The sequence below is a fragment of the Vipera berus genome (assembly GCF_964194415.1).
Source record: "Vipera berus genome assembly, chromosome: 3".
Taxonomy (NCBI): domain Eukaryota; kingdom Metazoa; phylum Chordata; class Lepidosauria; order Squamata; family Viperidae; genus Vipera; species Vipera berus.
The window spans coordinates 167,405,710-167,420,944 of NC_138204.1; the positions used below are offsets into that span (position 1 = coordinate 167,405,710).

At 41.0% G+C, this 15,235-nt stretch overlaps 1 protein-coding gene across 9 annotated transcripts in view; it reads left to right on the plus strand.

The window, feature by feature from the left end:
• Positions 1-15,235, plus strand: part of LPIN2 (lipin 2) — a 55,083-nt gene that overhangs the window by 13,157 nt on the left and 26,691 nt on the right. For all 9 annotated transcript variants that reach the window (XM_081325141.1, XM_081325147.1, XM_081325139.1 and 6 more), the window contains 6 exons: positions 711-1,012; positions 5,838-5,945; positions 9,173-9,299; positions 11,828-12,164; positions 13,526-13,625; positions 14,987-15,174. In XM_081325141.1, coding sequence (XP_081181267.1) covers positions 711-1,012; positions 5,838-5,945; positions 9,173-9,299; positions 11,828-12,164; positions 13,526-13,625; positions 14,987-15,174 — 1,162 coding nt within the window. The remainder of the gene's footprint in view (positions 1-710; positions 1,013-5,837; positions 5,946-9,172; positions 9,300-11,827; positions 12,165-13,525; positions 13,626-14,986; positions 15,175-15,235) is intronic.

Consider the following 15,235-nt stretch of genomic DNA (forward strand, 5'->3'; position numbering starts at 1 on the left):
GATTTAGCAAAGCTAATTGTAGTTGTGGTATGCAAAATTGCTGAACCTTTGTCATGTTTAGCTTATGTAAATAAGGGTAATAGATAATGAAATACAACAGTGCATATAGATGGGGTACATGCATTCATCTACCATTTTCCTGCTGCGGCATCAAGGTAAGAAGAATTTTGAAACTTTCTTCTGTTTTTGCTTTTGTTTTTTTTATTCTGAATCCTACATAGTTTAATTTTAATCCTTTGTTTTAAACAAACCTATTTCAATCAAAATTTTATAAAAGTGGCTTGTTTTACCATACCATAATAATTAATGATTATTGAGGATTTGCATATAAAACTAAACATTGGTTAGAAAAATGTTCAGAGCTTTATCTCTTAGATCTGTTAGGCAACTATACCTTTCATTATGAGAAAAGAGAAAGTTGAGTATCCAAATCTTAGTGAATGTCAATACAAAACACATCTTCATTTGAATGTGGGTATGAACAGTTAACCTATGCATGTCCATCTTCCCATCTCTTAATATACGTGAATAATAATTTTAAAATGACTATCACAACTCAAACTTAAGTTTTTGCTGGACATCATAAAATATACTTCTATATCTGGTTTTTATTGTCTTCAGTGTTAATTTATGAGTTAAATATTGTAATAATTACGGTAGGTAACATATATATAATGTACAAAATTCACATTCACCTAATTGACTTTTAGGAAAATGTTCCGGCCTATCTGGCAACATCACCGATACCTACAGAAGATCAGTTCTTCAAAGGAAATGATGTCAATTTGATGAAGTCAGGTGAAAATGAAAAAATAGATTTAAGTTCAGAAATTCCACAAATTTTAGAAACAGAGCCTTTTTTCCCCTGTGGGTCAGTGAAGAAAAAAAAACGAAGAAAGAGAAAATGTAAACAAGATGTGAAAAAAGAAGAACAATTCTCTTCTCTTGGAACTGAGGAAATCTTTGAAATGGAAATAAGTTCAGATGATGACAGGTGTATTCTGCCTTTGAGGTAATTTTTTCAAAAAGTTCTGTTTAGTCAGACTGTCACATTGTTAAATGTTCAGTAATAATATTTCTTTTATATTATATAAAATCCTAAACTAAAAAAGTAACTTTTATTTTATAAATTCAATTATTAGAATACTGTTTAGGTGTTTAACTTATCTTTCAAAGTTCATATTCAAGGTAATATCTGTAATAATGACTTTAAAAGTAGCTAGTAGAGTAAGTAATAAGCAAGATTAAATACCAGTAGGTATGTTTGCTACAAAGCAGATTTTGTAACTCTGCTATATCAAGTAAAAAAGTAAGTTTGTAAGCCGCCCTGAGTCTTCGGAGAAGGGCGGGATATAAATGGAATTAAAATAAATAAATAAATTACTTTTTTATTATAAAATAAGAAAAATGAAAAGGTAATCTTTCTGTAAGGATACAACTTTAAATAATATATCTAGTTAATATTAAGTAACCATTTGTGGAGCTTTGTAAGGATTGTAATTGAAATCTAAAATTTCTATAAAGACTTTTATATTTACAGCAGTTAAGGTATAGATAGATTTTTTCTCCATACATTTTAGGATGTATTAATAATTATTTAAAAGCAGGCATATATATAGGCTATTTTTCCAGATCCACTAAGAAAACATACGTTTAAACACAAGCCAAGTAATTATAATACCCCCAAATATACATCATTCTATAGAGATCTTGCTATATAGACTTGAATGCGTATCAGGGACCAAAGACAATTAACTACCGTATATACTTGAGTATAAGCCGAATTTTTCAGCCCACTTTTTGGGCTGAAAAAATCCACTTCGGCTTATACTCCAGTGAACAAAAAAAAAGAACTTACCGAGGACTTGCGCGCGGCCGAGGCTTCGGTGCTTCCGGGATCGCGCACACCTCTCCCAAGCCGCCGCCGTCCAGAGACCTGCCGAAGTTTGGGGATGTTTGGGGAGGTGCGCGCGCACCTCCCCAAACCTCCCCAAACGTTGGCAGGTCTCCGGACCTCCGCGCCCTGCCTGCCTGCTTCTTTCCGCTGCCTGGCTGCCCTACGATGTAACCCGCTTCATGATAGAGTGCGACGCCTGCAAGGACTGGTTTCATGGCAGGTAACACAAAGCGGGTGGATCCGCGCTCTGCAAGCCCTTTAGCAGGATTTGCCTGCATGCCGGCGGAGGCTGGATCCGCCTTGTTCTCTCGTCTCAGCGGAGACTTGTTTCGGGGGATCCAGCCTCTGTCACACACACACACACACACACACACACACACACACAAGCGGCAAAAGCGGGGGGGGAGAGAGAGAAACGCCTTGTTCTCTCATCTCAGCGGAGACTTGTTTCGGGGGATCCAGCCTCTGTCACACACACACACACACACACAAGCGGCAAAAGCGGGGGGGGGAGAGAGAAACGCCTTGTTCTCTCGTCTCAGCGGAGACTTGTTTCGGGGGATCCAGCCTCTGTCACACACACACACACACACAAGCGGCAAAAGCGGGGGGGGGAGAGAGAAACGCCTTGTTCTCTCGTCTCAGCGGAGACTTGTTTCGGGGGATCCAGCCTCTGTCACACACACACACACACACAAGCGGCAAAAGCGGGGGAGGGAGAGAGAAACGCCTTGTTCTCTCGTCTCAGCGGAGACTTGTTTTGGGGGATCCAGCCTCTGTCACACACACACACACACACACACACACAAGCGGCAAAAGCGGGGGGAGAGAGAGAGAAACGCCTTGTTCTCTCGTCTCAGCGGAGACTTGTTTCGGGGGATCCAGCCTCTGTCACTGGGCAGCTGACAGAAAGGGGCGGCAGAAGCTGCATCCCCCGAAAGAAGTCTTCGCCGAGAAAATGGGCGCCGAGATTTTCTCGGCGAAGACTCACCTTCTCCTGTTCACCTTCAGCAGCTCCGCCAGGCCCGTCCAGTGCCCTGCTAGCAGAGCTTGACAAATGCAAAAGCTGCTTTGGTTAAACACTGGAAGGTTTAGTGATTAACCCACCCCACCCGGTCTTCTTGCTGTTTCTCCCCATCCTCACTCCTACCCACAGGGGCTCTCTGCCTCTTCTACTACTTCTTTTTCTTTCTTTCTTTTTTGCTGAGGTGTGCGTGTCTCTCTCTCTCTCTCTCTCTCTCTCTCTCTCTCTCTCTCTCTCTCTCTCTCTCTCTCTCTCTCTCTCTGTGGTGTGTTATCTCGAACCAGATGGGATGGCAAAGTCAAATGCAAATGGGGATCTTGCAGATCTTGCCCTGCCTTTCCCCACACGGTTACCTTCTGTTCTTGATGAGCTCACGAGTGCTCAAGGACAAAATAGGGCTGGGCAGAGCCGGCAGTTAAAAATAGGATGCAGATAAAAGGAAAGGTAAGGAGGGGTTCAGGTTGAGAGGAGAGGCTGCGTAGCCTTAGTGTAACTCCTGTGTGGGCTGACTGGGTTGCCTCCGATGGGCTCTGACAGTGGAACAGAATGGAATAGAAAATATGGAATGGATTGGAACAGAACATAGAACAGAACAGAACAGAACAGAACAGAATAGAATAGAATAGAATAGAATAGAATAGAATAGAATAGAAATATAGAAAGTGAATAGAATAGAATAGAATAGAATAGAATAGAATAGAATAGAATAGAATAGAATAGAATAGAATAGAAAAGAAATATAGAAAGTGAATAGAATAGAATAGAATAGAATAGAATAGAATAGAATAGAATAGAATAGAAATATAGAAAGTGAATAGAATAGAATAGAATAGAAATATAGAAAGTGAATAGAATAGAATAGAATAGAATAGAATAGAATAGAATAGAATAGAATAGAATAGAATAGAAATATAGAAAGTGAATGGAATAGAACAGAATAGAATAGAAATATAGAAAGTGAATAGAATAGAATAGAATAGAATAGAATAGAATAGAATAGAATAGAATAGAATAGAGAATGGTAATAAGAATAGAATGGAATAGAATAGAATAGAATAGAATAGAATAGAATAGAATAGAATAGAATAGAATAGAATAGAATAGAGAATGGTAATAAGAATAGAATGGAATGGAATAGAATAGAATAGAATAGAATAGAATAGAATAGAATAGAATAGAATAGAATAGAATAGAAATATAGAAATAGAATAGAATAGAATAGAATAGAATAGAATAGAATAGAATAGAAATATAGAAAGTGAATGGAATAGAATAGAATAGAATAGAATAGAATAGAATAGAAATATAGAAAGTGAATAGAATAGAATAGAATAGAATAGAATAGAATAGAAATATAGAAAGTGAATGGAATAGAATAGAATAGAAATATAGAAAGTGAATAGAATAGAATAGAGAATGGTAATAAGAATAGAATGGAATAGAATAGAATAGAATAGAATAGAAATATAGAAAGTGAATGGAATAGAATAGAATAGAATAGAATAGAATAGAATAGAATAGAATAGAAATATAGAAAGTGAATAGAATAGAATAGAATAGAATAGAAATATAGAAAGTGAATAGAATAGAATAGAATAGAATAGAATAGAGTAGAGTAGAGTAGAGTAGAGTAGAGTAGAGTAGAGTAGAGTAGAATAGAATAGAATAGAATAGAATAGAATAGAATAGAGTAGAATAGAATAGAATAGAGCTGGAAGGGACCTTGGAGGTCTTCTAGTCCAGCCCCTTGCTCAAGCAGGAGGACCTATACCAGTGGTGGTGAACCTATGGCACGCCTGCCAGAGGTGGCACTCAGAGCCCTCTCTGTTGGCACGTGCGCCACCACCGCTGCCAGCAGCAGGTCCTTGTCGGTTGGTGGACTGGAAGAAAAGGGAGGGGGAAGCATTTTACATGCGTGCATGCGTGCACGGGGCCATGAGCAGGCACATGCTGCAAAGGGGGCGGGGCTAGTGCCTGCGTGATACTCACTAGCCCAGCCCCGTTCTCACGTGGTGCGGTGCCTTGTATCTGCACCCTGCGGCGCGGCGGTTGGCGTTTTTGTGCCTTGCGGTACAGTGGCCCATTTTTTGCTCCCCCTTTTTTTTCGTGCCAGAGGCGGCACTCAGAGGCGCCTCCCTGTCCCCTCCCCCGAGGGCACCAGAATGCCGATGCTGCCTTGGCACTTTGTGATAAACAAGTGGGTTTTGGCTTGCGGTTTGGGCACTCGGTCTCTAAAAGTTTCGCCACCACTGACCGATACCATCTCAGACAGGTGAATGTCCAGTCTCTTCTTAAAAACCTCCAGTGATGGAGCACTCTTGATTTCTGGTGGCAAGCTGTTCCACTGGGCAGCTGAGAGAAAGGGGCGGCAGAAGCTGCATCCCCCGAAAGAAGTCTTTGCCGAGAAAATGGGCGCTGAGACGCCTCATTCTCTCGCTCAGCGGAGACTTCTTTCGCGAGATCCAGCCTCTTCCGTGCTGCACCGAGAGAACAGCAAGCCGCCCCATTCTCTCAGCGGAGCACTCCACCGCCCCATTCTCTCGGCGGCTTGCCACCCCGTTCTCTCATCTCAGCAGAGACGTCTTTCGGGGGATCCAGCCTCCAGCTGCTGCATTTCCCAGCCTCGGCTTATACTCGAGTCAATAACTTTTTCCAGTTTTGGGGGGTAAAATTGGGGGTCTCGGCTTATACTCGAGTCGGCTTATACTCAAGTATATACGGTAATCTTTCAAGCTTTGATCTGTTAAAAATTAAAACAATAGATACTTACCTGCTGATACTGGGATGAAAGTGTTTACCAGCTTACCCTTTTCCCCATGTGAATCTATATAGTAAAACAGATTGTTACGATAGTCCTTTAATGCTGTCATTCAATACTAAATAAAAGTACATCAATACATCAATTCTGTGTTACAGAAACCCTGCAGATTCTCCACCAAAGGTTGAAGAGTATAAAGATACATTGATTTACCCTTCAAAGGATGATTACCCTTTGTCAGATGGAGATTGGTCTGTTTCAGAGAGGTAAGTCATCTTCATGTACCGTATTTTCCGGCGTATAAGACGACTTTTGTACCCCTAAAAATCACCTCTAAAGTTGGGGGGTCGTCTTATATGCCGGGTCGCCTTATACGCCAGAAAATCAGTGGGTGGCGTCTGGCGGGAGCCGGCAGGGCAGTCCTGCGCACGCGCGCGCGCGCAGGACTTCCCTGCCGGCTCCCGTCCGACGCTGTTCCCTCTTCAGCGTCCGGCTACCCGGGGGGCCGGCGGGGGGCTGCGCAACGGCCAGCCGGCCGAGAGGAGATGGAAGCAGACCGGGTGAGCGGGGGCGGGGGAAGGGCAGGCTCGGTCCCCCGGGATCGCAACTCCGGAGCCTTGAGGGTTGGGCGGGTGGGTAGGGGGCTTCAGTCCCGAGTCCCACCCGGGAACGCAGGCAAAGTGGGGTAAACCCCTCTCGGGGGGAAGGGGAGGGATCTGCCCCCCTCCCTCTCTCCCTCCCCAGGCGCTGGATGGATTTCCAGCTCTGGCGATGCCCGGTCGCTTCAGCCGCGGAGGATGGGCAGGATGGAGTCTAAGAAGGGCAATTGGAAGCTGGCTTCCAAGTGGGGAGGATGGGGGTTGGAGTTTGGTGCAGTTGCCGGCCAGAGGGAAGAAAGCTGGCTTCCAAGTGGGGAGGATGGGTCTTGGAGCCTGGCGCTGTCGCCGGCAAGGGGGAAGAGAACCTGGCTTCAACGTGGGGATGATGGGACCTGGAGCCCTGCGCCGAAAGGGACTGCCGAATGCCAGGCAGACGCAAGCCCGGGCTCTGGAGAAGCAACGGAGGAGGAGGGAGGGGAGGAAGCCCCCCCTTCCCCGCCCCGGGTCTCGGCTGGGCTGGAAGGCTCCTGGCCTCGCTTGCCCCGCAAGACGAGCGCAGAGCTCTAGGGCGCGCTTCGCAAGCGCGGGGAGCGGACGGATTTCCCACCCACCCACCCCGGACCCGCCGCTGAGTCCCACGGCTTTCCTGGCACCGGCTTTCGGGCTAAGAGCGCCTGGCGAGCCTCTGGAGCGGAGGAGGAGAGATCGCGCTTAAAAGACTTACCGTAACAAGAACTTTCCACGACGGCTGCAAAGGGTTGCCGAGGACCGGGGCTGGGACGCCTTCTTTCCCCCCCCCTCCGGCGCCCTCCGGAGAGTTAGGACTACACGCGCGCACACGTAGGACTTCCCTGCCGGCTCCCGTCCGACGGGAGCCGGCAGGGAAGTCCTGCTCCCGTCCAATGCTGCGCTTCCGCCGGGCGGTGCTGGCCGAGACGAGCCAGCAGGCAGCCGCCGTGAGCGCGGCGCTGAGGGGCAGCGGCAGGACGGCCAGCAGCCCCACGCGCAGCAGCAGCTGCCGGCTCAGCAACAGGTCCGAGCGCAGGAGCCGCACCGCCAGGCTGCCCAGGGAAAAGCAGCCACACCGAGAGGCTGCACGCCCAGTCCAGGTCCATGAGGGGCAGGGCGGGAAGCCGGCTGGGAAGAGGGACCGGGAGCCTGGGCCGAGCGCGCCTCGGCCGACAGTGAGAGGCGGCGGGCGGAGCTGCCCCGCCCTGCGCCCAATGGGAAAAGTTCAAGGCCTGGGGGGGGAAGCAGGAGGGGCGCCGGCCGTGGCGGGGTGGCGGCTGCCCTCCGGCGCTGCCTGCCGCCCGGGAAACGCTGCGCCTCAGGGGCCGGCAGAAGCACGGGAGCAGCGGGAGGGCCGGCGGGGCCAGTCGGGAGGGAGGGAGCGCCCACCCGCCGCCAGGCCGTTCCAAGTTCCAGGAACTTCCTGGGACTTCTGGCGGGCCTGGCGCCCCTCTCGCCTGCAGACCACGCAGCGGCCCTCGCCAGCCGGCCTCGGCATGGCCGCCCCAAGCCCGCCTTTCCAGCCCATGTATTTTCCGGCGTATAAGACAAAAAACCTAGAAAATCTTCTTAAAAGTGGGGGGTCGTCTTATACGCCGGGTCGTCTTATACGCCGGAAAATACGGTATCATTCTTTTACGAAAATGGTATTAAAGGTTAAATATTTTTGACATTAAATTTGTAACTGTGAGCTGCCTCAACTTTTCAGTACTGTTAGGGATCATGCATTTTGACACATTACTGTTAAGATTCTTAAGATTCATTGTAGAAACTTTTATAACAAAGCATAATTGTTGGGCTTAATTAATTTAATCTATTTTAATTTTATACTATTTTTATATTGTATTTTATGTTGCCCTGTAAACCGCCCTGAGTCCTTCGGGAATAGGGCAGTATAAAAATTTAATTAAATAAAACAAATAAATAAAGTATTTTTAAATTTTTTTGGCACTTTTCACATATCCTTAAATTCTCTTACAATTCAACTTCCCCTTATATACCTATGTGTTACATTGCAATGCAGATATGAAAGGACATAGCATGTGTTGTGATATCAAGATGCATAGTCAACATTTTTGCATCATAATTAGATTATATGATTATATTCAAACTGTAGTTAGGGCACATCTCAAGGCACATTGATCTCTCTTTACTGCCCTTTTGAAATATGTGGAGAAAAGCAGAAAAGATTAGTATTGAGGAGATTGAAAGAGAGGCTGAGCAAAAGGGTAAAAGTTAATAATAACAGGAATCTAGCCAATCTCCCATATTCCTCCCAAAATAAGTTATATTTCAGTGTAAAGTATGTGTAATTTTCAGTCATACCAGTCAAATCAGTGATTTTTTTTAAAATTGCATTTTAATCTTTTTTATGTATGAAAAAAGAGTTCTGCATGCACTGGAAGTAAACTGCCTGTAAATTGAAATGAGGCTTATCTGCCAGACACTTACAAGTCTGAACTGTTAGTTGTGCTGGTAAAAAGATGTAAACTGGTTTTGAACATTTCATTTCATATAATTGAATTAATGCTAGTACAGTAGCCCTTGGTTTGAGAGAATTCTGGCTTCTGCAGATTTTGCTAAAATTCTGTTGAATATACTGCTTTGTTTCTATTTAAATCTGTTACACAATGATATTGGCAAGCGATTGTAGATAAAGCTGTTTTGGAATTCAAATATGCTTTTAGAGCATTTAATCTGAAAAGCAGCAAAACATAATAAAAAATTGAAAAAGATAAGCGTTCACACTGTCTGCTATGATTTTAGTTTAATTTCTTAGATCAGTCTAAACATCAGCTTGGCTTTCTGCTTTGCCACTGAATGTTAATTAGAGAACATTCCTTGTATAACCTTGTACAATAAATGTCTTTCCTTTGTTTTAACAGCCCTTTTAGCCAGCCCACTTGTCCTAAAAGTGATTCAGAACTGGAAGTTAAGCCTACAGAGAACTTACTTATTAGAGGAGAATCTCACATGGAATGGACATGGGGAGGCTTTCCTGCATCTACCAAGGTAAAATTCTTTGCATATCATTCTGTTTTCTGAAAACTCTTGATAATACAGTAGGAACATGTTTATCAGTAGTAATGTTATGAATAATTTTCTGGAGAAATACACGAAAGATACTGCTTCTTGTGGTTCAGTATAGCTCATTTTATAAAATAGTCAAAACATTTAAAGGAAATGTCTGGAAAAGTGTTAAGGTCAGTGCAACAACACCTCCCTGCCCTCAACGTTTGCTTTTGTGAGCAATTTGGATAATTCTACTGGTTATTGTAATGATTCTTGTTGATCTAAACCTTGAAATTTGATATCACTGATCTTTGTGACTAAGTAAACTTTGCAAATGTTTAATATAAGTAGCCATAAGCTCAGCAAGTAAAATAGTGCTAGAAGTGCTGATTTGTTTAACTTGCAGTTTTATACAGACACAATATATACCAGTTTCAAATTTTAGAATTTTATTTAGGCTTGCAGGGAATATTTTGCTTAGTGAAGTATTAAGCAGTGGTTTAAAAGTTATTGAAGTCTAACTTCATCAATAAAGCCTATTCAGCAAACACTAGCAAAGGCTTGATTTCATTTGAATTAGAATGCTACCAGTACACAAGTGTGAGCCACCTAGAGGATTCTGTATGAATTACCTATATTTTAGTTAAAGAACATGGTTTGTCAGGATCAAGCTACATCTTACTAAAATATGCAGCTGCTTCTCTGTGTAACTATAGAGCAGGGGTGTCGAACTGTTGGAAACCGCGCCTACCCCATTGACGGCAATGGAGAAAAACCTCTGATACGTTGCGCGACGTCACATGACGTCACGCGTTTGATATGTCTGCTATAGAGTAACTATAGTTACTCATTGTACTGTGTTCTATTAGTTTTATTAGTTACTCATTGATAAATATGTAAGGAATATACTATGGTCTTCTTACAGGAAGGGTAGGATATAAATATAAGAAGTAACCAACTATAGAGTAACAAGGTGGTGTTAGGCCACATATTTTCTGTCACTATATTTTTACAAATAAAGTTTTGTGAAAATAGAAATGGGATCTTGAAAGTTTGTTGCATGTGGTATAAACAATAAACATATTTGAGCATCTTATAGAAAGAGGGAATTTAAGGTACAGAATAGCTTATAAATCAGTAAAACACCAGGATTCAACATTTTACTTTCTGTTTTTGATATGAATATTGATGATAAATTCATGTATTGTTTTATTTGTGAATGATTTTTTTCTCATATAAATTGATGATATATAGATATTATATAAAAACTGTAAAACAAGTTAATGTAAACATTAAAATAATGTCTATATGGGCCTAGTAATGAGAAGTTTAACCATTTAAACTTGGGCTAATTGCAGAGACTCATAATTGCTGAAGTTTTCGTGTATTTGGTTTTTCCTACTTCAAATTATAGAAAGGGGTTTTTAAAATTCAAACTGACATGTAATCAGTATTAAATATTTTTACATTTAATATTGATTAAAAACAATATTTAATATTAAAACAATCTTACTTGCTTTTTAAGACATGAGTATAGATTATACATGTAAGAAACAATGGCTTGTAAGTTTCATGAAGCTGAGTTAAAGGACAAGCAGCTTGCACATTATTGCAAGTTTTTCCACTGATTAAATTTCCCATTTGCAGTATGGGAAAGATAGTTATATTTTTATCAGTAATTTGACTCTTCATATGAGATTGCCTCCTGCTCAGCCAATGCATTACCATAATATCTATTTCTGTAGTATCTATTTCAGAATCATGAAGAGGGAGAAACCTTTACTGAAAAATATATTGAAAGTGTGGAAATAAACATCATATCCAAATTGGGACAAACAAGATGTCTATACTTTCTATAACTTATTTTATGATAGATCATAAATAGATCATAAGCTGCATTGGCTTCCAGTTTTCTTCCGGGTGAGATTCAAGGTGTTAGTAATGACCTACAAAGCCCTACATGGCATGGGTCCGGAATACCTTGGGGAGCACCTGCAGCCGGCATCAACTTCCCTCCGCCCAGTACGCTCCCACAGAGAGGGCCTCCTCAGGGTGCCACCGGTCAAAGAATGCCGACTGGTGGCCCCCAGGGGGAGGGCGTTCTCTGTGGGCGCGCCGGATTTATGGAACCATCTTCCGGTTGAGCTCCGGATGGCACCTGATCTCCGCTCCTTCTGGCGCGATCTTAAAACCTACCTCTTTGAACAAGCTGGCCAGGCCTGATGGGATGGGGTCAGGTTTTATAAATTGATCTTAACCTTTTAATCTGTATTAATTTATTACGGGCATTGCTATTTAATTACTTTTTAATTTTTGTATCTTGCTTTTTATTATGTATTGCCCTGTTCACCGCCCTGAGTCCTTCGGGAGAAGGGCGGTATACAAATTAAATTAATAAATAAATAAATAAATAGTCAAATATCCTTCAAACTTTGCTAATTTATAGGTTTGATCAGTTCACACAGTTCTGAACTGAACAACACAGATGATGAATGACCATTTTAGAAAAAGGATGCTTTCCTTTTCAGATAAGCAAGAAGGAAAAACTGGAACATCTTAGAACAGCTACCATCACTCCATCAGAGAAGACTCATTTTAGGGTTATATCTAGCAATGATATAATTGAAGATGACATTCTGATGAATGATTCAGTTTGTACAGTTTTCAAACCGGAGCCAAGAACACATCCTCTACTTAAAGAGCTAGATATCAAAGACAGACTTGCTTCTGCAGTAACAGAGCCTGTTCTGGAAATTCTTGAGCATTCTCCTGTCTTAGATACTGATATACTCCCCAGCCCACTAGTGGAGTCACCATCAGAAATTAAGCCACAAACAAAGCTTGATTCTCCATCGAAGAAAAAAGGTATACACCTTTAACTAATTGCTTTGTAACATTTTGAAATGCTTTTCATTTTTCCTAGCTTTCAGATATATAACCAGTTTTGAGAGGTAAGTAACAAATGTATATGGTAGCTTTACTCGCAACCATTCCTTTAGATTAGGATAAAGAATAATTTGTATCTCAGATATGAGTATTTTGATTTCACATATAACATAGTGTAATTGTTTTTCTATAAACATTACAGAAGAAAATATTCATCTCCTTAGCCGTGGTAGCCATCTTGGTGCTAGTTGCACTAGTGTCCCCACAAATACTCATTAGTGGCCCTGTCCATATGTTTTAAGATACTTTTAGTTATAAAAATGTAAATAGGAAGCAGACCTACTACAGAGCTCCAACTAGTAGACAGTATTATCTTTATTTATAGTTATGCCTATGACTGGGATGGTAGAGATCATCATAGGGAGCTGTTTTGCTTTTCAGTGAATGAACCTTTTGTGACTGGTAATGGCAGCCATTTTGTAAGTTACCAGCATACTCATTTTGTTAGTATACGTAGTCCTAAACTTACAATCATAATTGCAACTTTCATTGCTAAGCAATGCAGTTATTAAGTTAATCATGCCAGATTTTACAGCTTTTTGCCATAGTCATTAAATGAATCTGGCTTCCCTGTTTACTTTGTCGGAAACTCCCCAGGAATGTTGTAAAAGGTGATCATATGATCCCAGGATGCTTCAAGCATTGTAAATACATTCCAGTTGCCAACTGCCAGAATTTTAAATGTCACTGCAGAGATAGTGCAACAATCTTAAGTGCAAGGACTAGTCATAAATAACTTCAAATGGTTATTAAAGGAAGGGTCATAAATCAAGGACTACTTGTATAATATGTGCTCTTAAAATTACAAATTTTAGAATTTTGTTTATCTGCCATATCTCTATGTCTCTCTTCTTAAGAAGCCTAAATAGAAGGAAGTCAGATTCTTTTTGAACAATATGGGATAGAATGCAACAGTATTGCCAGTAGAATAGAATATATGCAGCTCAGTTTGAACTGCAGTTGTTGTTGTTTGAACTTGGTTGTTTGCTTGCAGATGTTTCATTGCTTGCGGATGTTTTGTTACCAGACTAGGTAACATCTTCAAATATCTGCAAAGAAACAATCAAACTTGGAGGACTCCATATAAGAGGGTTTTCAGAGAAAAAATACCCCAGATCACGTGGAAACATGTTGCTTAGCTTGCTGGTTAACTTCTAATTGAGAAAACTTAACGGTAAAATATTTTTTTTTCTTACAGAAGCATTTCCCTTGAATTTCTTTTCCTACTGTATTTTTTAAGATTCCTCAGTTGGTCAATATAATACTTTTTTTCTTTTTAGGGATACATAAAAGAAGTCAGCACCAAGGACCTGATGACATATATTTGGATGATCTGAAGGCTCTAGAACCTGAGGTTGCTGCTCTTTATTTTCCCAAAAGGTATTTGACAAAAATATAAAAGGTATTTGATAAAAATATAAATATTGCAGTACACATTTCAGTAATGCTGTATATTTAATATCTCTTAAGAATATGTATGGAATCAAAGAGAAGTCTATGGGGATTCTCAGTCATCCAGGTCATAGTTATCTCAAAGGTGCTTTTTCATGAGGGAACTGGTCTTTGGTTGTCCAGTTGCCTTGTGAAAAAGCATCTTTGGGATCAAAGAGAAGCTTCCAAAGGCATTGTCAACTCTGTGATGTCTTAAACTGCTTAACTGCTCTCTTGAAGTAGCAGTGTATCTTTCACCTTGTTATTTTTCTTTTCAATAATATGCATCCTTTTTATAATTACCCTAATACATATGAATAAATCTTAAGCTAGTTTGAAAAATAAATTTTTAATTCATCATAGTTCCTCAGAGAAAAATTATTAGATATGGAGGGTGGGAATGTCCTCCCTGACTTTTTAATAATTGCATAGCTGACTGTGAGACTGCTATTCAGATACAGGTGATCTTACACATCCACTTGTTCACTAACTGTCCAAAGTTAGGTTGGTGATGAATGAGGACTTATGATGGGTCCATATACTTGCATCCATTGCAGCTTCCCTGTGGTCACATGATTGTGATTTGGGTGCTAGGCAACAGGCCTGCAATTATAACATTCCAATGTCATGGTGATCACATGATCACCATTTATGACTTTCATTGCTGGATTCCAACAAGAAAAGTGAATGAGGAAGCTGGCAAGAGATTGCAAGTGGTAATCATATGACTATGAGAGGCTGAAACCATGCAGCATTCTGCTAACAATGGCAACTCGGGGTGCTGGGATTGCCATCATAAGTTGAAGCAGTCATAATTGGGATTAATTAGGATAATTAGGATTGTGTCAGTTAGCAACACTGCTAACTCTATTCAGTCCCAATTATCATTGGTAAATGAGGATTATATATAATTCTACAACTCAAATAACTGAGAAAATAAAATACAATGGCAGTCTAGGTGCCATACGTGATAGGTGAGTGGTCACTCATAGCAAGAAGAGTTTGAGCAGATCATCCTTTGTTCTAATTGCATAAAATAATTTCTATGAACTTACAATGTAATGAACATCTAAATGATCTAAAATGGCTGTATAAATAACATTTAAGGTTTTTTTTTTGTTTTAGAACCGGTGTTTTTATTGTCAGTTTTGTATATTTATATATAAATAATTTTTATTTTAACTTTCATTGATTTTATTCTAATTTCTTTTATTGTGGTGAGCAGTAGTTGAGAGTCAGGCAGCATGCAAGTTTAATGAATGATTATTATTATTGTTATTGTTGTAAAAGGCTTCTTTTATGCTCTTTAGTGATTCTGATCCAGGTACTAGACAGTGGTTGGAGTCTGACACTTTCTCTGGTTCCCAGTCTCCACAATCAGTTGGAAGTGCTGCTGCAGACAGTGGTACTGACTGTATGTCTGATTCTGCAATGGACTTGCCTGATGTTACATTATCTCTTTGTGGAGGTCTTAGTGAAAATGGAGAGATATCTAAAGGTATATTTTTATCATGCTATTACTTATATAACTTGGCAAGATGAAATGAATACAAGAATCT